General features: G+C 42.4%; 2 protein-coding genes across 6 annotated transcripts in view; one reads left to right on the top strand and one right to left on the bottom strand.

Moving 5' to 3' along the window:
* snx13 (sorting nexin 13) overlaps positions 1–17,599 on the top strand; it is a 49,827-nt gene extending 32,228 nt beyond the window's left edge. Inside the window, exons 12-27 of one of the 5 annotated variants that reach the window (XM_083786415.1) lie at positions 1,459–1,558; positions 2,051–2,244; positions 3,111–3,215; positions 4,032–4,164; positions 5,099–5,136; positions 6,018–6,084; positions 8,644–8,786; positions 9,058–9,165; positions 9,441–9,551; positions 9,876–9,905; positions 11,492–11,653; positions 14,068–14,139; positions 14,262–14,407; positions 15,196–15,264; positions 15,361–15,473; positions 17,125–17,599. In XM_083786415.1, coding sequence (XP_083642541.1) covers positions 1,459–1,558; positions 2,051–2,244; positions 3,111–3,215; positions 4,032–4,164; positions 5,099–5,136; positions 6,018–6,084; positions 8,644–8,786; positions 9,058–9,165; positions 9,441–9,551; positions 9,876–9,905; positions 11,492–11,653; positions 14,068–14,139; positions 14,262–14,407; positions 15,196–15,264; positions 15,361–15,473; positions 17,125–17,360 — 1,827 coding nt within the window. In that variant the 3' untranslated portion in view covers positions 17,361–17,599. Of the gene's footprint in view, positions 1–1,458; positions 1,559–2,050; positions 2,245–3,110; positions 3,216–4,031; positions 4,165–5,098; positions 5,137–6,017; positions 6,085–8,607; positions 8,787–9,057; positions 9,166–9,440; positions 9,552–9,875; positions 9,906–11,491; positions 11,654–14,067; positions 14,140–14,261; positions 14,408–15,195; positions 15,265–15,360; positions 15,474–17,124 lie in introns of those variants that run through there. The other 4 variants (XM_083786413.1, XM_083786416.1, XM_083786414.1 and 1 more) reach the window with 4 other exon arrangements.
* A 4,017-nt stretch (positions 17,600–21,616) lies between these two features.
* The window catches only part of LOC310859319 (distal membrane-arm assembly complex protein 1-like), a 3,615-nt gene continuing 1,119 nt past the window's right edge, over positions 21,617–24,112 (bottom strand). Inside the window, exons 2-3 of the mRNA XM_083765780.1 lie at positions 21,806–21,896; positions 21,617–21,736 (exon numbers count right to left, since the gene is read on the bottom strand). Of these exons, the coding sequence (XP_083621906.1) occupies positions 21,823–21,896 (74 nt within the window). The 3' untranslated portion in view covers positions 21,617–21,736; positions 21,806–21,822. The remainder of the gene's footprint in view (positions 21,737–21,805; positions 21,897–24,112) is intronic.

The raw sequence follows: 24,112 nt of genomic DNA, 5'->3' as shown, positions 1-24,112 counted from the left end.
TTTCTGTCTGAACCATTTAGTCAGTTCACAAATGTATCAGTACTGTCAATTTTGCCTTATTTAATATCATGGGTTCTAATATTAATTATTCACATACTTATGACTTGAAGTGTGTGAAGTGTGTTGTTAATGTTAACCATTTTCAGATTATAGTTATCAGAAGTAAATGAGACAAAAAAGGACAAATGCTTTAAAAACCACTTTCTATTTTTAATTTACTTTTTCGCTCACGGAAGACGTACAAAACCGTTTCAGCACACCTCCTTCAGTGTGTAGGTACAGTCTAGATCATGCACCATCTGTTCTGTTCTTTGGGATTACTGACTCGTGCCTTGACTCTGGGAGTGTCTGCTGTGTGTTGATTTGGATTACTGACTCTTTGACTCTCTACCATGCCTGACTCTTTTATCCTAGGTTTTATATTGGTCTTGACACTTATTTTTACTTGTTTCTGTGTGGCACTCTTACTCCTGTTAATTCCCCCCTGGGGATCAATAAAGGTCTATCGTATGTTAATCGTAGATTGTAGATATTATAGTAGTATTTCACACTGGACCAGAGGTAAGCATAGATCACAGAGATAATTTTTCAATTGACAATTTGGTCAGGAAACAAACCAAAGTATGAATGGATTTCAGGGAGAAATGAACCGGATGAGAGGGAGACAGACAGACAAAGAGAGGAAGCAGTGTGCCTTCAGCTAAATGTGCCATTCTGAATCCGAAATGAATCGCCTACATGATTTGTGCAGGTTTTTATTTTATTTTTTATGGGGGCTACTAAAAAAAAGAAAGTAATGCGTGCCAACACAAAGTGAAAGAGTGACGTATGCCTCCTCAAAGCAAAAGAGTGATGCATGATTACTCAAAGTGACATGACGTGCACAGTAAGTATTAAACACAGTTCATGAAATTATGACACGGTGCTGAGGCGAGTGTCCTCATAGTGGCAACTCCTCTTAACCCATTCTGACCTGAGATCAGATTCATACGAGGTTTCCGCCGGACACACACTGGTTCTGATGAACCCATTCTGACCTGAGATCTGATTCTAAAAATGTCAGTCGCTCTTCGATTTTTCAAAAAATAGCAGACCTACAAGCTCGTATCGCGCCACTCGGTGGCGCGATATGAGCTTGTAGATCTGCTATTTTTCAATAGCTAAAGCATAACATGATGCCGACACCAAAATGGCTGCCCGGTCAGAATGGGTTAATGCCATTTAGATAAATCACACAGACAATTAGGGTGGAAAAAGGCATGCTCTTCCCATAATAAAATGAACGCAACCTGCACAAATATTGTATGAATCTTGTCTTTTAATATAGTCCTCAAACAAAACATTTGTAGTTATCGTGCTAGTTGTGGTGGCCACTACCACCATCAGAGCTTGCGGGGAAACACTTGCATTTGGCTTCTGTTGATTAAACCTGGCTTCTTCTGTCATGGTGTTCTGTAGGAGGTAGATACCTTGAAGCTGGCAGCAAGCTTTGGCAAGCTGTGCATCATCCCCCTGGAACACATCCTGATCCACAACATTGCCCTGCAGTTTTTCATGGGTAACTACACATCACACTGCTGCTTAACGTCACCCTAGGGTCTCAATTGAGCTTAAGCTTGTAGCCAGCGAATGAATATGAATACAACTGCAAGATGATCTTTCATTTCTTACATACCCCTGCATTTAAATGCAGTGCATATTAAGAAATGCAAAGGTCACATCCATTGTGCACAAACAATGTTGCCGGGGTCAGGTTGTGGAGCGTTGGTCTCGTATCAGAGAGATTTACTGTGTGGGTGGATGCCACCAGTCAGTAGTTAACCTTTCTAATGCCTTTTGGTTGTTGAGGTTTAAAACCACGAGAGAATGTTATTGAACTGTCTTAACACGAGTGGTACTGTATTTGACTAGTGTCTATTTTGCAAAAGTAAACGGCTACTATGGCTGGGCAGAAAAAAAATAATATCCTGCTCTAATTTGTGAAAGGGTGCACTGCAGACCTGAGATTGAGTAGCGCAACAGAATGAAAGTGACAAGAATCCTTTTTCAGACTTCATGCAGGCTGCGGGGGCCCAGGCGGAGCTGTTCTTCTGGCTGACGGTGGAAGGCTACCGGGTGACGGCCCAGCAGCAGCTGGAGGTGATGCAGTGCTGGCAGAAGGACGGCAAGAAGCAGCCCAGCACAACCAAGGGCCTACTGAAGGCTGCCGCACTCGGAGTCTATGAACAGTACCTCTCTGACAAGGTAGTCACTCTATAAGGGCCTACGCACTGTCTGGGAGTCTATGAACAGTACCTCTCTGACAAGGTAGTCACTCTATAAGGGCCTACGCACTGTCTGGGAGTCTATGAACAGTACCTCTCTGACAAGGTAGTCACTCTATAAGGGCCTACGCACTGTCTGGGAGTCTATGAACAGTACCTCTCTGACAAGGTAGTCACTCTATAAGGGCCTACGCACTGTCTGGGAGTCTATGAACAGTACCTCTCTGACAAGGTAGTCACTCTATAAGGGCCTACGCACTGTCTGGGAGTCTATGAACAGTACCTCTCTGACAAGGTAGTCACTCTATAAGGGCCTACGCACTGTCTGGGAGTCTATGAACAGTACCTCTCTGACAAGGTAGTCTATAAGGGCCTACGGAAGGCTGCCGCACTGTCTGGGAGTCTATGAACAGTACAGTACCTCTCTGACAAGATAGTCTATAAGGGCCTACGCACTGTCTGGGAGTCTATGAACAGTACCTCTCTGACAAGGTAGTCACTCTATAAGGGCCTACGCACTGTCTGGGAGTCTATGAACAGTACCTCTCTGACAAGGTAGTCACTCTATAAGGGCCTACTGAAGGCTGCCGCACTGTCTGGGAGTCTATGAACAGTACAGTACCTCTCTGACAAGATAGTCTAATAAAGTACACCACTGACAAGTTACTCTGATCTCTAGTACCTCTAGGACAAGATAGTCTATCAATAGTACATGTATGGCACCTAGCTTGTGAACTATACCTCTCTAACAAGGTCCATCAACATAACATAACGTCAAACCTTAGAAATAACACGATAACGTGATTGAGATTGAAATTGGAACTCTAATCGCCTCCTCCTCCCCAGGCGTCTCCCAGGGTGCAGGTGGACGAGGCGTCAGTGGTCAAACTGGGAGAGAAGTTGCAGAAAGACGACCCTACGCCGGACATATTTGACGACATCCAGCGAAAGGTGGGCCGGCTTGTATGCATAGTGAAAGTTGTGTACAGTAAATCGGTATCAGTTATTTTTACGCCCATAGGAACATTTATTTTTCTAATGTATTATACTAACATGTTTGAGATGCCTACTTCCCTGCTTTTTGTGAGATCCTGCCTTTCATAGGGCTGCACAACATATATTATCATAAATAAATACTATTTAATCATGTCATACAGTATTTATAATAATGGTAAATGGTGCATTTATTTAGCGTATATATTTATATATCTCCAAAGCACTTTACAATGTGCATTTCATTAACCCATTCACACATACTGTACATTGACCTCCTGACGGTACTTGCAACACCACAACAACCTGCTCATCAGGAGCAGTTAACCCATTCTGAACGGGCACCCATTTTGGTGTCAGCATCAGCTATTGAAAAATAGCAGATCTACAAGCTCATATCGCGCCACCGAGTGGCGCGATACGAGCTTGTAGGTCTGCTATTTTTGAAAAAATCGAAGAACGACTGACATTTTTAGAATCTGATCTCAGGTCAGAATGGGTTAATCAGACCAGTGTGTGTCCGGCGGAAACCTCGTATGAATCTGATCTCAGGTCAGAATGGGCTAAGTGCCATGCTCAGGGACACTTCAACACAAAGTCAGGTGGAGCCAGGGATTGAACTGTGACTTTCTGATTCCAAAATGACCACTCTACCTCCTGAGCCAGTGCCGCCCCTGCATGCAGTATGTGTTGTGAGTGACATAAGTATTTTTGCACATACATACATACACTGTTTGACATGATGCTGTGTGTGCACCGCACTCCCTCCTCCAGGTGTATGACATGATGCTTAGAGACGAGCGCTATTACCCGTCCTTCAAGCAGAGTCCTCTTTACGTTCGCATGCTAGCTGAGCTGGACATGCTGAAAGAGCCCAGCTACAGGGGGTCAGATGACGGAGAAGGAGGTTTGTGTGATCTTGACACCCTTTTATATTTGTTGTAATATAATATTCTAATCCAAGATCATCAATAAAAGCTTTATTTGTGGCTGATTCCGGTCACGTCGCTGCTGGTCGCTGAACTCTTTCAGCGCCACCTGGTGGTCACCAGTTTAGGCTTTGGTTGCCAATTCCATTATAAAAAAAGAAAGAAATTTTAATTCTATTATGCAATGCAATGTAATGTGCATGTCATCACCTGTACACCAGATTAGAGGAATTTTCAAAATATGGATTTTTTCCCCTTTTTTTCAAAAGAACACGTCTTGTCGACCGTGGCATCCGGTCTATAATTGGCAATAAAACGTCTTGTCGTTTATGGCTCTTAAACTGTTTTAATACTGTTTGTGTATAGTATATAGTCACAGCACGCCATAGTACATATGTATAGCATAGTAGTAAATATGTATAGTTTATATGTATAGTGTATGTATAGTTTCATTATATAGATATTCCACTGTTACTTTCTTAGCTTACGCATGTTTCATGATAAATGCTTTTATGTGATGTATTCCCATGCTTTTGTTCTTGCTTAAATGTAAGTCGCTCTGGATTAAGAGCGTCTGCTAAATGCCTACATTGTAAATTGTAAGAAAGTCATGCCTCGGGTGGCCCGCGATCCTCCCGCGATTGGATTGCTTATCTGTGAGCCAACGTCTGGTTCACGACCCGAGGCAAAATAATTTATTAATACATGGCAGGCAATGTGTTTAATAGTCAAAAGGTCCTTAACACTAGTCAACATTAGCCTGTATGTGTGTGTGTTACTATTTTTGGCTCAACACTCCCTCGGTTTAACTACTGTGTCCATCTAGGTAACTTCTTCAGCCATTCAGTAGAGTCAGCTCAGCTGCTTTTATACTTTAACTTGCTAAAGCTGTTAATCTCTTTTACTCCACAGAATCTTTCAACGGCTCTCCAACAGGAAGTATAAGCCTTGTAAGTTAGATTCACCTCATGGTTTAGCTGGTAGAAAAAAACTAAACAAGGATGTACAGCGTAGACATAACACGTCTGGCAGTGAGATAATAAACATGTGTTACTCACTTTTCCAAGCAAAGTTTTTAGTTTTTTTTTACACCGAAAGTACTATAAACACAAATTCTAGTGGTGTCAAAAAAATCGATTCGAATTAGAATCGCGATTCCCGTTATGAACGATTCAAAATCGATTCATAATTTCCAAAAATCGTTTTTTTTATTATTATTTATTAATGTTTATTATTATTATTTATTTATTTTTAGATTTTATTTCTGGTTAGTTACAGGAGTTTTCACTACATGGTGTTTATAATATGAAATGTAAGCTCACCCTAACCCTCACCCTTACAGTAAACATCATGTCTTCAGTCATTTTCAAGTTAATCACTTCAGTTGGCTGGAGTAGATTGTGATGAAATCCTATGTATTGAATCAAGAATCATTTTGAATAGAGAATAGTTTCGAATCTGGAAAAAAAAATTGAATAAAAAAAAATTCGTTTTTGGATAATCGAGAATCGTAGAATCGATTTTGAATCGAATCGTGACCCCAAGAATCGGAATCGAATCGAATCGTGGGACACCCAAAGATTCACAGCCCTAACAAATTCACAGAACACCAAACTAATATCATAATCAGATATGAATGACTGTGTGAAACGACTGACATAGAAACATAGCTTTATCAGAAAACTGTCAGGATGTAGAAGACGTTTATAGAATCTGATCTCAGGTCAGAATGGGTTAAACACAAATTCACAGAACACCAAACTAATAATATCATAGTCAGATATGAATGACTGTGTGAAACACTTTGTTTTGTTGCGTCTTGTGGTTTCAGTCTCTGGATGACCTCAACTCCTGCCATGATGAGACTATGCAGCTACACGCCTTCATCTCGGACACGGGTACTACTACACACACACACACACACCATGCACACGCACACACGCACACACAGTCAAGACAATTCAGCTCACAAATATCATGATAACCACAATGCTGTAAGCAGAGTGTCATTTATTCACATGATATTGAGCAAGAGGAGTATCAAAGCTCCATCATCTGTTTTAAATCTTAAAGGACAACTTTAGTTTTTTTCAACCAAGGTTCATGTTTTAGGTTGTTATTAGAGAAACTAAAAGGTGAGTGTTAATTTTCTTTCATTTGCTGCTTTCTTTCGTTTTGGGGATTTTGGCAGTTTTTGACAGGGGGGCGGGGGCATTCGAGCATGGGGCTAAATATGTATTTTTTTACAAAATATTATGGCGATTTATTTTTTTATTATTTACTATAGTCCTAATAAACCCCAAGAAATTACATCTGTCCACAAAAGATCAGAGGATCTATTGAATGTGACAAACTGACATATTGAGCCTATACACACAGTATAAGCCTTCCCCCAGTAGGCTACCTTCACATTCAGTAGATCATGTGATCTTCTGTGGCCAGATGTAATTTCCTGGGGTTTATTAGGACTATAGTAAATAATAAATAAATAAATCACCATCAAATTTGGTAAAAAAAAAATACATATTTAGCCCCATGCTCGAATGCCCCCGCCCCCCTGTCAAAAAGAGCTAAAATCCCTAAAACGAAAGAAAGCAGCAAATGAAAGAAAATGAACACTCACCTTTTAGTTTCTCTAATAACAACCTAAAACATGAACCTTGGTTGAAAAAAACTAAAGTTGTCCTTTAAGCATCCCTAATCTGGCCATGTCTTAATAGAGGGTATGCACATGAGTGGCAAAGTGAGTTTAACGTTGTTTAATACAATCGGATATGAAAAAAAGGGAGAATTCAGCCCTGGTGGACCCGGTCAATGAAATAAATCTATAGGGTTTCAGCGGTTGAAGGTTAAACATGTTGTTCTCTTTGTACAGGCCCTTGTTATAAGCTAGTGCTTTATTTTATTACAGCCAATAGCAAACCTCAGATGGTATACTATCTGAGACCTTGGGCCTGTTTTTATAGACTATTATTGTCCTTGTGTCAAAGTCAAAATAATGCATGTAAAACTAAAACCTTGACAGAATTGCATAATTACAATAAGAAACCATTAAGACGCCTGGGGGACGAGAAGCGACCTCGCCCCAAAGGGCGAGGTCACGCGCACGCATCCGCCTCGTTGACGGCAGACTGCTGGGCGAGCGCTGGCGCTTTGGCATGGGGGGGGGGCACAGCTATAGCTATAGGTTGTCTCCATATATGGAGCTCAAGATGAAAGCCTTGGTTATTTCACCTAGCTCCATGTATGGAGACAACGGCGATATCCAGCGCTGACATCAGACTAGTGTAGAAACCTCATATATGGATATACACGCCTGGCATCGTCATGGTGATACGTACTCAGTTGGCTGGCATCGTCATCATGACACACATCTAGTGAACCATATATAAGAAGAATCCGAGGTTTAGGGAGCTAGCAGCATTTACTATGCTCCTCATGAGAGACTATTGCCTTCCGGATGATGATGTCACAATGACCTGGGGGCTTGCCTGGCGTGAGCGACAGGGATTTTAGTTAGGTGACATCACAGAGTGACGGGAATTGTTGTGAGTGGAGTGACAAAAGCGCAAGGTTTCATAGTTATCTGCGACCTTGGGTCGCAATCAACAGCACATTTTTGTTAGTTGGTGTCTTCATCAGGATGCCGTCTACTGGTACAGTAACAGTATATTGAAAAGTGATGTCAGATATGGCTGCCGACAGCACTTTCCTAAACAAACAAAGAGACCTTTTAAACCTTTCTGTATGTGTGGATAGATGTCTGAGACTTAGAGCTTGAGAGTTGTAACAGCTTTTGTGGAAAAGTGTAGGACTGCACAATATTGCCAAAATGACGCAGAAGATGGAAATTCTGCATAGGACCAAAAATCTAATTTATGAATCTCTTGATTTGGATAACATGAAAGTCAATCTTTGGATGTTGTTATATTTGTCATCGAGCATAATTAGGAATTAGTTGTCCCCTACTAGTCCCCCCTCCTCTTGTTTCACGCTACTATGCTTATATCTGCACCTCCTTAACTCCATTCAGCTGCATGTATCTTTTCTGTTACTAATCAATTCCACTGTTCTAGTGCTCTTTAATTTTTCCATTTCATTCCATTACCTTTACCATTTTTTTGTCTTCCTTTATTCCTAACTTCCTTCCTTCATTTCTTTCCCCTTCCTCGCTTTCCCTGTTATCGCTGTCCGATTTGCCCTCCTTTTGTCATCCACACCCTTGTGTTGTGTTCATTGCTTCCCGTCCCTCTCTCGTCTCCTCTCTTTGCCTGTTATGTGTGTGTGTGCTCCTGTTGCCTTGCCTCTCGCTCTCCTCCTGCCCTACACATCCTCTACTGGTCCACCACCACCTCCTCCACCCACCTCCTCATCCTGCTCTCTCCACCCTGGCCTGTGGTTGTATTGCTGGGGTGGGGTAGCTGACACTTATTTCCCCGGCTTTGGGGGTGCTACAGGGGTGTGCAACGACCATGGCAAGACGTATGCGCTGTATGCCATCACGGTGTTCCGACGCAACCTGGACGGCAGCGAGGATTGCTGGAAGACCTACCGCCGCTACTCTGACTTTCATGACTTTCACATGAGAATCACGGAACAGGTAGTGGTACTGTATTTTCACACTGTGTTTTGTTTTTATTTGTATGAACGAGTGTGAACTTAAGTAACCTTCATCAACTGATGGGGACGGTATAAATAAATAATGATTATTTTAGTATCGCTGAAACAATCATTGATTTAGCTATAACCACAGTTGGTATAAGACACTCATTCTGTCCTTCCCAATGGACAAATTCAACTCTCTACTATGTAACAAAGACAAGCTTCCATTTGAATTTGTAATATAGCACATTGGCTGTATCATTTGTTAGTTTGAGAGCCTGACGACCATCTTGAAGCTGCCTGGGAAGAAGACCTTTAACAACATGGACAGAGACTTCCTGGAAAAGAGGAAAAAAGACCTCAATGCCTACCTACAGGTGTGTGTGTGTGTGTGTGTGTGTGTGTGTGTGTGTGTGTGTGTGTGTGTGTGTGTGTGTGTGTGTGTGTGTGTGTGTGTGTGTGTGTGTGTGTGTGTGTGTGTGTGTGTGTGTGTGTGTGTGTGTGTGTGTGTGTGTGTGTGTGTGTGTGTGTGTGTGTGTGTGTGTGTGTGTGTGTGTGTGTGTGTGTGTGTGCCTCTTGAGTGTTGACTGCCTTTTGCTGTTTTCCAGTCCCTTGTTTAACTTTTTAACAAATGTTGCATGATGTGATGTAGTTGCTGCTAAACCCAGAGATGGTGAAGGCGTGTCCTACCATCGTCCCCCACGTCTATGACTTTCTGGAGAACAAGGCCTACAGCAAGGGCAAGGGAGACTTTGCACGCAAGGTTAGACCTTAAAAAAGTTACAAGAGTCTTTAATAAACCATTTTAAATACTTGCATAGCACACACACACACACACACACACACACACACACACACACACACACACACACACACACACACACACACAGTATATTTGTGACCTTGTGATCACTTTTGTTTTGATCTATTTGCATCTTTCTACCAACTGTAGATGATGACGACAATAAGATGAACTAAACTAATTATCTATTTAACTAGACAATATAACGTAGTATAGGCCTAATATTAGCATGGTAAAAATGATTGTTTAATAACAATATATACCTTCTTTATTTCCTTTTTTAAGAATTCTTTCAGCAGAAATCAATTCTACATGGTAAGGCACCAGTACATCTGCTAGGATGTAGTTTTTAGCAGATTTATTCATTTATTTTTATGTGGTCTGATGGACTTGGACCACATAATGTACAGTTTGTACACGAGCATTCTACAAAATTCATGATTAGATGACTAAAGACTTTCAAGAGAGGACTAAAGTCTTTGGTTTTGAATTAAGCTATTCTATTTTTACCCCATAGGATTTCTTCTCCCCTCCCCCTTAATTTTTTTTTTTAATAAATAAATACAATATTTATTTCTAGGCTTTTATATCTTTATTGATAGGACAGTAGCCTGACAGGACATGAGGAGTGACACGCCGCAAAGGTCGCAGGATCGGACTTCAAAACCGTGACGCGCTGTCATCTGTCATTGCAGCCTAGCCCATTCTGACCGGGCACCCATTTTGGTGTCAGCATCATGTTATGCTTTAACTATTTAAAAATAGCAGATCTACAAGCTCGTATCGCGCCACTCGGTGGCGCGATACGAGCTTGTAGATCTGCTATTTTTGAAAAATCGAAGAGCGACTGACATTTTTAGAATCTGATCTCAGGTCAGAATGGGTTCATCAGACCAGTGTGTGTCCAGTGGAAACCTCGTATGAATCTGATCTCAGGTCAGAATGGGCTAGGGTGCCCGGTTCACCACACCGGCCCGCGATGCGCTGTCATCTGGCATTGCAGCCTAGGGTGCCCGGTTCACCACACAGGGCGGCCCGGGCAGCCCCTTTGCTTTTTAAAATTGCTTTTTAAACCCTGCTTTTTTATATTGGTTTTATCCAAATGCTTTTATGCTGTATTGTAGCACTAATAATAATAATAATAATAATAAGTAAAATCAATGGCAAAGTGAGTCACTCAGTAGGTGTTCCTGCATAACTTCCGGTTATGATGATGTCACGTGCATACCCTCTATTGCACTATTATTATTATTATTATTATTATTATTACAATCAGAACTGCAGACTCACTCCCAATCTTCCGCCGTAGTGTGAAAACCCACCTCTTCAGATCCTATCTTAGCCCATAGCACTTGCACTAGCCTCGACGACCGTACAGGCGTATGCAAAGGCTAAACTTAGACAGTTAGACAGATGTTGGGTTCTTACTGTACAGCAAGGTACAGCAAGGTACAGTGATCCTTGATCACTATTTCTATGTATTTAATGTACATACATGCATAGATGTTTTACCATGTGCTGCTCTTGCTTACTGTAAATCGCTCTGGATTAACCCATTCTGAACGGGCACCCATTTTGGTGTTGGCATCATGTTGTGCTTTAGCTATTGAAAAATAGCAGATCTACAAGCTCATATCGCGCCACCGAGTGGCGCGATACGAGCTTGTAGGTCTGCTATTTTTGAAAAATCGAAGACACTTTTAGAATCTGATCTCAGGTCAGAATGGGTTAATAATGAAACTGTCAGGATGTAATAGACATTTTTAGAATCTGATCTCAGGTCAGAATGGGTTAAGAGCGTCGGCTAAATGCCTAAATTGTACGTTGCAAATGAAACAGTGATATTTAGGTTGGAGCCTTTACTTGTATGAGACAGAATTTGTCGAACATGTCTCCCTCAGATGGACACCTTTGTGAACCCTCTGCGGAGCTCCATGCGGAACGTGTCCAACGCGGTGAAGTCCATCCCGGACAGCCTGGCGGAGGGCATGAACAAAGCCGCCGACAACATGGGCCGCATGTCGGAGAGGCTGGGCCAGGACATCAAACAGTCCATCTTCAAGGTACCCCCATCACAACAGTTACTCTGTTATCAAACAGTCCATCTTCAAGGTACCCCCATCTATCAAACAGTCCATCTTCAAGGTACCCCCATCACAACAGTTACTCTGTTATCAAACAGTCCATCTTCAAGGTACCCCCATCTATCAAACAGTCCATCTTCAAGGTACCCCCATCACAACAGTTACTCTGTTATCAAACAGTCCATCTTCAAGGTACCCCCATCACAACAGTTACTCTGTTATCAAACAGTCCATCTTCAAGGTACCCCCATCACAACAGTTACTCTGTTATCAAACAGTCCATCTTCAAGGTACCCCCATCACAACCGTTACTCTCAACCTTTTTGTATTTCAAGGACCAACTGTTTGATGAGAGAGAGAGAGAGAGAGAGAGAGAGAGAGTCAATAAAAGACTGCAGAAAACGGGAGGTCTTTACCTTGGATTTTAAAGAACTGAGAATTGTAAAACTGGAGCTCCCCCCCACCCCCGGGGACCCCCACATGGTAACTCTCTGCTGGACGCAAACGATACAGAGAAGAAATTGGAACGATACAGAGAAGAAATTGGAATGATACAAATTGGAACGATACAGAGAACCAATAGACGGGAGTTGCACCACTTGGTTCACACTGGTGTGATTTTTATTTTACAGTCAGCAAGTTGCGCTTTTGTAGACTACAGCACATCCGTCCGTTGGACTCCTGCAGTCTGAATCAAGTCATTTATGTGACTTACTTTAAGAGTCTTCCGTGTTACTGACTTACTAGGTTTGATTACATCCACCAGAGAGTAGTTTTATCAGTGACACAGGCTATGGGCAAGATGTGCTGAGTAAAGTGCTTTGAAGCTCTCCTGTTTCATTTTGATTTCCTTTTTCACCAACTAGCATAAGTGGAAGACCTCCTTGTAAGATTTCCCATTGATGCATCGCCGCTAAAAAGAACAAGTTAAAGAGTGCTGTCTTTTCCCCAGTGATGAGACCTCAGTATTACTTGATTTCTTTATTGACAAAAATTAAAAATGCACAGTTGCATTTTTTTGTGTTGTGATGCGAGGATACTAGCGCCACATCTGACTCGCGTGTCTGGCAGCCGACAGCAAAGATTTTGATTTCAGTTGCTCAACGTCACGTCCCGGTGCACATCCATGAGTATCACTCCATCTCCAGAAACCAGCATCCTTCCAACATGAACACACCTGTCATGTTCGTCTCTGGCCGCCAACTTGATAGCTGGTTTGAAGTGAGGAAACCAGCCAATAAAATAGTGAAGGTCTACTTGTGACATTTTGCTTCCCATTTTTTTGGTATGCGGATCTTTCTTGTTTATTTGTTCTGGCCATTTTGTTCATTCATTCGTCTTTGTGGTAGACCATGGGCAGTTGTATGGGCAGTTGTACAACAACATAGCATAGCAGTTGTACATAGCACTGACGAAGGTCTGAGGACCGAAACGTTTGCTTTTTAATTGCTCCATGAGCACAGAGCACCATGAGCACAGCATTATAAAATAAAAGAAAATATAGGAGTTTTACTTCTTTTTCTATACGGTGAGCGAGTCTTTTCCAGTCAAAGTTTTCCTTATGTTTTTGAGACCACCGCTACCGTAGTTAAGTTTGAAGAGAGAAAAAAAGGACGAAGAAAGGCGCAACAGTTTTCTCAGTGCTTCAGTTGTACAACAAGGAATTTTCTGTTTCACTGGTTATGCTCGCAGGATTTATTTCTGCGCAGGATTTATTTCTGCAGCACTGAAACTGAAGTGTTACTGTTATTTCATGTGAAGGTAGCACAACTTTCTTTTTTTCTTAGCAACACTGAATGCGCTGTCCCATTGGCTGTGTGCTTGTGTCATGAGTAAATGGGCCAATGAGCTGCAACTGAGCGCTTCTCAGACACTAGATTCACAGCTCACACTCACACAGGCAGTAAACTCACATGCAGACAGCAGAGTGGGAGAGGAGGACAGTAGAGTTGTCAAATTAATCGCTATCATTCATAATTATTATAGTTGAGAGTTGGGGCATAGCCGATAGCATAGACGAAAGAGCTCTCCTCTTGAGTCTCAACTGCTCAAAATACTACATACTCCTACCATAACCTGGCTGTTAATGCAATTGATAACAGTACAAAACATGGTGTGTTTGCTGACCGTTGAATACTAGGTAGCGTAGAGAGAAAGCTCTATGGAGAACCGGCCTCTTTTACTCCAGTGTTAGCCTGGAATCAGTCAGCTCCTGGACACCACTTAGCCTCTCAATCGGCTCACAAACCTGTAACACATCACACTCAACGGGGGAGGGTTAAGTGGTTATGGGCAAATAGAATAAACACAAGCGTGCAAGTCTGTCTGCTCCCTTATCAGCTCCAGCTAAACATTGTCTCACCATCCACTGTATTTCCTCTCTCTTTTTTCAGCCACCTCCACTCCTTACCAAGTCAGACATTGACCCAGAACACTGTCGAGTCTCTGCTCACCTCGATGACATGGTGAGTCTCTGCAATGTCTATATATTATTATATATACACAACAGCAAGAATAATGCATTTTTTGTTAATTCCTACAAAACCTCTGCCATCATTGTTTATTTCCTCATCTCACTCTTTTCCAGGTGGATGATAACATTCCTCTTCGGGTGATGTTGCTGCTGATGGACGAGGTGTTTGACCTCAAGGAGAAGAACCAATGGCTGCGGAGAAACATCAAGAATTTGCTGCAGCAGCTCATCAGGGCCACCTACGGGGACACCATCAACAGGTCAGAGACACGCACGCACATCCAACCACCAAGCCCCCAGCACCGTGGTAAAACAGTGACGCTGCCGTCGCCTGGTGGTCAGAACCTGGGACTGCAACAATATTTAAAACTCATTTAACCCATTCTGACCTGAGATCAGATTCATACGAGGTTTCCGCCGGACACACACTGGTCTGATGAACCCATTCTGACCTGAGATCAGATTCTAAAAATATCAGTCGTTCTTCGATTTTTCAAAAAATAGCAGACCTACAAGCTTGTATCGCGCCACTCGGTGGCGCGATATGAGCTTGTAGATCTGCTATTTTTAAATAGCTAAAGCATAACATGATGCTGACACCAAAATGGGTGCCCGGTCAGAATGGGTTAAAACACTACTGGGCTACAGGTCTTCCACATTTGAGCGCCAAAATGTTTGTGCTCAAATCAAGGACAATGCGGAGTGTTCTTCCGGGTGCTTCATTCGCCGGTGAGCAACTTTCATTGAAATGAATAGCTGGGGCAAGGGCCGGCCGTCCGCTCTATCGACACACAGACCGAGAACACTAGAGTTGCAGCCCTGTGTATGTTTGTAACTTGTGTCACTTAATCAAGGAGCACTGGTGCTGTTTTACTTAAAAATCTTGTTTCACCATCACACGCAATGTGCAGACCAAGTTCAAGGGCAGCTCAGTGACAGTTCATTTTGCCAGGGTTTCAAATCACACACACAACACAATTTAGCTACAGCGACCTAGCCTCCACCTAAATGCAACCCCACTCAGACTCTTCTTCCCCTCTGCCTGCAGAAAGATTGTGGACCACGTAGACTATATGACCTCTCCAGAGCAGGTGGCAGACTACGTCAAGAAGTTCAGGTAACTCCTCTCCTGTGTTTTGAATTAACTGTGTGACTGTTCTTAAGGTGCTTTGCCCACTAACCATAATTGTATGGTCCCCAACCTTTTGTTCAGGGATTCATACTGGCCCAATGGGATACTGGCCGAGACTCCACCTCGTCGAGACAAGAGCATCCGCATGAGGTCACGAGTGGCCGCCAAGACCAACCTGCTAGGGATCATGCCAGGTGACTGAAAATACACACACCCCAGGTTGAATTGGTCCAGAACAGCATTCCAGCACCCTCGGTTGGAGGAACAATAGAGCACGATGCCACCTAATATATCCTTGAATTTAGCTACATCCCTTGCAAGGTTTTACTTGAGCATCAGTCCCTCCCTGCCTCACAGAAAGATTATTATTATTATGTATTATTATTATTGCTGGAGAATGCTCAGAAAATAGCTGCTGTTGTGATTTCATATTGTTAATCTAAAACCATTGTTCTCCTATCGTACAACATGCATTGTGTGCGCTCCTATCTTGTGTCATGCGTCACATTAGTTCTACATTGAAATGTTCATAGACCCTATTTGCAAAGACATTTCTGAAGCATCTGTGACCTGTAGAAACTGTCTTGGGGTGATCGCACCTAAGACGGCTAACGTACTAGTATATGACATGAATGTCAGGTAATTGGTGTCAACACTGCTCTAGAGTCAAGAGCAGTGGTTTTCAACCTTGTACATGTCAAGGTCCGTTATTTATTCAGCATTTGATCCACGGACCACCATTTGGAGAGATTTAGCCTCTTCGGACCCAAAAAAACAGCATATTTTGTTATATATTTTTCTTATTATGGTTATTACATGGTTTGGTTGAATGCTTGATTCTGATTGGTCAATGGCTGAATTCAGCGGTCTGTTATTTCTGGATAATGACCGCTCCGCTCTATAACAGACCGATGCCTAATCAAACCCTCGGAGTTGTGCCTGCTGATTTACTGCTGTTTCCAGCCATGTAAACGCAATGTCATTTGCAGCTAAACATTGCTCTCAAAATGTTTTTGAAAACATTTGAGCGAGAAATAGACGAAGCAGTTCCCGAAAATGGATTCTATTTGATCAACTCACTTCCTTGTTTTACGACAGTGCTCTAGCCCTGCAGCTGCGCAGACGCAGCCAGCGCTACTTTTTTTGTTGTGTTTTGGGTAAATGTATTAATGTATGTTAGGTAGCCATGTAATAAGCGGGATAATATCTGGCTAGGTGGTCATTGTCCGGATATAATTCCAACCTTCAGGGTGATTAACCTACCACTACCTGTCTGTGAATTATCTCCCGACAATGACCACCTAGCCAGATAATTATTATCCCTTACTTTGACTCTTGAGAGCGTGAAAATGAAAACCAAGAGTTAAAGAGTACAGACTAGAGTTGAGTTGTGCTTGAAATGTACTGTAATTCTGCACTGTTAATAAATACTTAAATCAATTAACCCATTCTGAACGGGCACCCATTTTGGTGTTGGCATCATGTCATGCTTTAGCTATTGAAAAATAGCAGATCTACAAGCTCATATCGCGCCACCGAGTGGCGCGATACGAGCTTGTAGGTCTGCTATTTTTGAAAAATCGAAGACACTTTTAGAATCTGATCTCAGGTCATAATGGGTTAATAATTAAACTGTCAGGATGTAATAGACATTTCTAGAATCTGATCTCAGGTCAGAATGGGTTAAACAGTATGAGGGTCCATTTGGTTACCAACTCTCCCATCATTAAGGTGGGGAGGGACCACCTGGAACCCCCTCAAGGACCACTGGTTGAAAACCACTGGTCTAGACTCTAGTCTAGAGCATGGAATCACTCCTCCCTACCTCCCTCCCTCCCTCCCCAGATGAGCTGAAGCACATCATCGGTGCGGACACGACGAGGAAGGGCATCCTGCGAGTGTTCGACATGTTCCAGCACCAGCCCATGAACCGACGGCTGGTCTACGTGTTCCTCGAGGGCTTCCTGGAGACCATGTTCCCGCAGTACAAGTTCCCGGAGCTCTTCGTCAAGCTGCACTCCCGGTCGCCGCGCATGCACAGATACAGCCAGAAAGTCAAATCGTCCTCACTAAAGAGGTGACAGGAGAGGTGGTGGCAGGAGGAGTAGGAGTGCAGTGCGAGGAGGAGACCGGCGGCAAGAGCACGGAGAGCGTATGGGATGTGCACGCATGGCATGCACACACACACAGACACAGTTGAGTGAAGATTCAGAGTTGAGGTGTGTGTGCGTGCGTGTGTGACTTCTGCTCCTCCACTTCTCTTTTCCAGCATCCCACTCCAAACTTTCCAATGTTTTCTTTCCGATGTGAAGAGAATTGAGTGGGGTGGGGGGGGGGTGTGGGGGGGGGGAGCAGGTCGACTCTAGACCCCACGTCCCTTCTGTATTTCACTGTCAGAAACACAACGTTGAAACACGCTGTTCGTGGAATTTGCACCACAGACTGAAATGTTGCAGTCTTTTTGTTTTAGTCAATGTATTATCTTTTTCTTGTTGTTTCTTTCCAGTTTTTTTGGAATTTTAGTCTGCATTTAGCTTTAGCTGGGCCAGATAATGCTGCTTTCCCCTGGTCTAGCAAGCACACCAGATACTGTATTGTTTTTAACCTGCAGGAGTCACTAGGGGAGACCTACACCTTGCCTTACCCTCCAGTTTCTGACTTAACAAAGTCTATCGTCCCAATCAACTGACTGTTTAGTCATAATTGATTTCTCCCTCACAGTATACTCTCTGTAATAATTCGTCTAAACTAGTATGCTAAGTCATTTTAACCAAGTATGTCAGTAGCACTACATCAGAAAGTCCCAGGTTTTAAAATGTGGCCTATTAGAATCAATATAGGTCTGTAGGTTTCTTGTCAGAATCCCCCCCAGCTACGACTCGAGGACTTTTTTTTAAATGAAATCATGCCACTGTTGTAACTCCTGCCAACCAAAGCTCCTGCTCTTCCGTACGTGTACCTATGTGATGTGAAGATACTGACAATATTACTGTATATCGTGCACCATGTGAACAAAGGAAACCAGAATGCCGGTGTGAGCTAGTAAACCAGCCTTAATACTACCCATACAGACCAAGAGAGTCACGCTAGTGGTAGCTTTCCTTTCACACTCGACTGAACATTACAAAGATAGAGATATGGAGCTGTATCCCCAGTTCATCACTTTTATTCAGTCTTTACTTTTGTGCAATATTTTCTTTCCCCAGTGCATGTGTTTCAATAACTGTATACAGAAAAAGTAAACCATACTGTTTTGAGAAATGAAATTATAGAAGAAATATAAAATACTTCTCCCCAGAAATGTCTTTTTATCCCAACAACATACATTCCGTTGTTGTAAAAGTACTTTATTTTACAGACTTGTTTTATAAGTCTGAGTTATTATTATTATTTTTCCCCCCCTCAACTCACTCCTTGTGATTCTGTGGTTTGTGGCGCGGCTGTTCTAAGTCATAGCCTGATGACTTGTTGGTTAACCTCGGAACACAAGACTCCAGCATATCGCGGCGATCCACTCGAGGGGTTTATGCATACGAGCCTGTTCTGTTGACTGTGAACAGAACTCTTATGAACAAATATCAGGAGGAATAGCCCCCTCCCCTCCTGTTCGTTGGAATCAAAGGAGAGCCGTGTGCTGTGACCCAAGAGTGACTGCCGAAGAGCACTTAATACCGTAGCGACTGTTGGTGGTGCACTCCCATTGGCAGAACAGAGTCCCATTCTGCTGCAGTCATTGGATGGAACGCCCATCGCCTGCCATGATTTGCTTGCATTGAGCAGACCTGGTGGACTCTGATTGGCCGAGTGTGAGGACTTGGACTCGAACGAACCTCACTTTACTGTTAAAGGGAGGTGAATTCACCTTTCTTTTAAGGGTACATTGTGTGATTTTAGACGTATCATTTTGTTTCTTGCATACCTGTGCTACTTTGACCAGCAGAGAATATTATCACGTCGGCTGGAATGGTAAGCTGATGGTGTTAAGCGTCTTGCCGTCAACAAGCATTCCAAAGAGGGTAACTCAAAAAGATTATATATATATATATAAATAAAGAGTGTGTGTGTGTGTGTAGTGCTACAGGGGTTTAGGAGTAAATGGAAAAGTACATAGAATAATTGAGTTCTGTTTTCACATACTAAAGAAATAACAGGACTATTTTTCTCTTCTTCAGAAGCACAGCCTGCTGTGAATTGAAAGCATACTGTAATGTACGTGTGTCATGGGGAATCAGGTCAGATTGTAAACACATTGAGTCCATTTGAATGTGGAATGAGAGTCCACTCACCGAGTGAAAATGGTGTCATGCTGCTTTCCTAGCTGTGGTGGTAAAGAGAGTGGTTGGTTACCAAGCTGCTTTACAGAATGGTGGTGTGTGTGTTCTTTCCAAATAACCAGTTTGGAATGCGTTTAGAAGCAAGACACTGGTAATGCTAGCATCCTGTTCCAGCCGACAAGGGAGCCAATATTATCTGCAGGTACATGCACTACAGGTATGTAAGAGACTGCATATGTAGGTCTAAAATTCCCTAACTTACCCTTAGTATCCAATCACCTCTTCTCACAGGAAGGCTTCTGTTTAGTTTTTTTTATTTCTAGTATATGAATCTATGATAATGAAATTTGTGCATATCTGTGTACAGTATGTGTCAATAGTGTGCCTAAATGTACTGTCGACTCTATTTTCATATTTTTCTTTATCTAAAAAAAATCTATCAGAATGTCATGGTCATTTTACGCGACTGAAAAGGATTTTAGGGTGTTTTTTGCATCATGCTTATCAAACTTCCTTTGGAACAGCTCAGATCAGTATAACACTAATAAAACAATAACTGAGACTAACTGATCCACAGTGTATGCGTTATCCTCATTGTGTTTGCACAATTTCACCTTTTGTCTTAACATCTATGCAAGCTGTTTAAGATCAACTATAGACCTGTATTCATCCCGGTGACAACAGTAAGCGGGACAAACACAGTGTCAAGAATCAGTAAAAAGGAAATTTGATGTTGGTGATTTTGACATTTCTTTCCCACCAATTCAAATAAATGCCACCTATTTCTAAGCTGCAATAGAAAGGGGATGGGTACAAAATACAAATCACACCTTTTCTGAAGTCCAGGACTTGGGCAGGCTACTAATATAATTAGTTTTACAATAAATGTATTCATCTGAGCATCAGTAATTTAGAGATGATAGCTCAAAGTTTATATAACGCTTTTCCCCAAAGTAGCCAAAGGATCAGGTTCACCCTAAAATGACGTATTTTCTTTCAATTACACACCCCATGAAGCCTTACGACTAAAGAGTAGATGTTATTTCCTGTGTTCTGGTGAATTCGTGAAGTTTTACTCTTTTATTGGAAAATGATTGGTGGTACATATGCTCCGTTCAGGCCGATCTGCGCTCCGCTTAAGACGTGGTGGTGAGATGTGTCAAAGACGCATAAAACTGCTATAGGAGACAACGGAAACGTGGAAGAATTTTCATTTGGCGCAGATGCCGTTAAGTATTTTTTTGTACTTTTTTTCCCCCCAGTTTTGGCTGCTCTGAAATTCTCTGAAAAAAAGTAAAAATACTTAAAACCACTTAACCCATTCTGACCGGGCACCCATTTTGGTGTTGGCATCATGTTATGCTTTAGCTATTGAAAAATAGCAGATCTACAAGCTCATATCGCGCCACCGAGTGGCGCGATACGAGCTTGTAGGTCTGCTATTTTTGAAAAATTGAAGAGCGACTGACATTTTTAGAATCTGATCTCAGGTCAGAATGGGTTCATCAGACCAGTGTGTGTCCGGCGGAAACCTCGTATGAATCTGATCTCAGGAGTGCAGATCGGCCTGAGCGGAGCGTATGTACAGCAGTCCATGGGACCCTACGGGTGAACGATGAAAAGAGCTCAACCGAGGGGGTCCCGAGAGGGGCTAGCAGAGGCCTGGTGTAGGGTCTAACTGAAATTATAATAACAGCTTTAACCCATTCTGACCTGAGATCAGATTCATACGAGGTTTCCGCCGGACACACACTGGTCTGATGAACCCATTCTGACCTGAGATCAGATTCTAAAAATGTCAGTCGCTCTTCGATTTTTCAAAAATAGCAGACCTACAAGCTCGTATCGCGCCACTCGGTGGCGCGATATGAGCTTGTAGATCTGCTATTTTTAAATAGCTAAAGCATAACATGATGCCGACACCAAAATGGGTGCCCGGTCAGAATGGGTTAAAACAGGATGGTTTACTATTACCGGTATTATTACCGAATGCGTTCCCAGATTGATATTCAAGTGACAAAGATTAATATGTGGTAGGCAGTTTATTTACAGTCATTGTAGGACATCAGTCTGGAAGTTGTGTCAATCTGCTTGGCCTGTGATCATCTGTAAAGAGTTGTGTTTAGTTGTTCTATCTATTCAGTTCATGTCTTCACAATGCACTTTTAATCTTCATGTCTTCCGGTCAGCCCTGTGAGATTTTAATCTTGTCTTCCCTGTGAGATTTTAATCTTCATGTCTTCCCGTCAGCCCTGTGAGATTTTAATCTTCATGTCTTCCCGTCAGCCCTGTGAGATTTTCCTACTGGGTCTGCGAGGACGACGATTCCCCAGGAAGCCAATGCTGAAAGACAGGAGGAATTATTTAAATCTCGTAATTGTCTCCACCAGCCGAAGGCATGGGGAGAGTATGTTTTGCATCCGTCCGTCCGTGTGTCCGTGTGTCCGTCCGTGACCAGCTAATCTCAGCCACCGTTAACCCGGTCGATGCCAAATTTTGCACACACACTCCCTGGATGCCAACCATGAACCTCTGCCCCAAACTTTCCAGAACGGCCTGTTATAGCGCCACCAGGAGGCCGCTTTGTGCAAAACAAGTTTTTGCACAGTACACCTACAGATTTTGTCCAAACATCACGCAAATTGGTACACAGTCTCTCTAGAGCCATTCAACCAAACCGCTCTTTCAGATTTCTCAGACTCCATCCTGATTGGTTAAGATTGGCTTCCAAAGTTCACAGGAGTGCTCAGTTTCAAACAAAATGCTGCAAATCATGAACACATCGCGAGATTTCCGTGAAATTGTGCACCCACATTCCCACTAGGCCGAGGACGAAATGCCACATGAACAATTTCAACTCAGCCTCAAGGTGGCGCTATAACTGGCCCAAAAGTGTTTTTACCTCTAACTGCACGGATCTGTGGATAACTTTCTATGCCAACTCCCTAGAGGCCAAGGAAAAACCTTTGCCTGGAATTCTTCACATCTGCTCATCCTGGTGGAGACCTGTACCCAGTAGGGCACTTTTTCTAGTTTAATACTAGATTTTTACCGTTATCTGTAGGCTACTTTACAACAGTTATGTAAATATGTGCCATTAATTCTGCCAAATGAAACCATTCAAATGTGAACCCTTATTGATGGGGATCCGTATATTTTGCCATTGTGAATCAAGATATGGACAGATCAAATCCAAACTAGAAAAAGTGCCCTTCTGGGCACAGGTCTCCACCAGGAGGATAGGAGTGTGTGTGTGATGTTTGGCAAAATGTGTAGGAGCAATATAAACGTTTGTGTGTGTCGCGGCTTGGCCTCTTGTAGCGCCACCATGAGGCTGATTTGAAAACTGTCAAGTGGCATTTCTTCCAAAGCCTAGTGGGAATATGCATGCACAGTTTCACCACAATCGGACGCTGCGTTGAGTAGTTGTGGCGATTTGTACAAAACAGGTACAAAGCGGGCTACTCCTGAAAAGTTTAGAAGCCAATCGTAGCCAATGAGGGTGGATTATGAGAAATCAAACAAACCCATCTTGATCACACGACTATGGAGAGCATGTGTACCGATTTGCGTGAAATTTGGATAAAATCTAATAGTAATATTAGAGTAATATTAGAAAATGCACCACCATGAGGCTGAGTTGAAAATAATAATAATAAGCTTTATTTATATAGCACCTTTCATACAGGGTTGCAGTTCAAAGTGCTTCACAGGCAGGATATACATCAAGTGCTTTACAGATAGGTCATATAGGTTAAACACAAGACATTGAGATAAAAATAGGCATGAGAAGGTCCAGCATTTAAGATATTTGTTAAGAGAAGAATATATATAGAATAATAATAAATTACATGATGGGAAGCCTGAAAGCCTCAATAAAGTGCTAAGGCAGGGTGGAGAAGGCTAATCTGAAGAGGTGTGTTTTTAGTTTGTGTTTGAATATGTTGGTGGAGTTGGTCTCTCTGATTTCCTGAGGAATTGTATTCCATAATTTTGGTGCATAAAACGAGAATGCTGCCTCTATTTTCTTTCGTGGTTTATTTTTTTCTTTTGTGGTTAGTAAACCTGCTGTTGAGGATCTTAGTGTTCTAGATGGAGTGTATGATAAGAAATCTGTTATGTATGCAGGGCCTTGGCTGTTGAGTGCTTTGTAAACTATAAGTAGTACCTTAAAATCTATGTGTTCTCTTTTCTTAGTTTTCGTTAATAATCTAGCAGCAGAGTTTTGTATGAGTTGTAGTCTGTTTATGGCCATTTTTGGTAATCCTGTGAATAAAGCGTTGCAGTAATCTAGGCGGCTAGTAACAAAAGCGTGGATGATTTTTCCCAGCATCTGGTTGTGCTAGGAAGGGTCGTATCTTGGCTATATTTCTGAGATGAAAAAATGCAATTTTGGTTATTTTGTTGATGTGGGATGTGAAGTTGAGGTCTGAATCTATTATTACTCCGAGGCTGGTTACTTGAGGTTTAACCCACGCGGCTAGATGTCCTAGAGAGTTCATCACCTGATCTCTTTTTAACTTAGGGCCTACCAGTAGCACCTCTGTTTTATTTTCGTT

The sequence above is a fragment of the Protomyctophum parallelum genome (assembly GCF_964188405.1).
Source record: "Protomyctophum parallelum genome assembly, chromosome: 1".
Taxonomy (NCBI): domain Eukaryota; kingdom Metazoa; phylum Chordata; class Actinopteri; order Myctophiformes; family Myctophidae; genus Protomyctophum; species Protomyctophum parallelum.
This window is presented reverse-complemented; position numbering and strand designations above follow the sequence as displayed.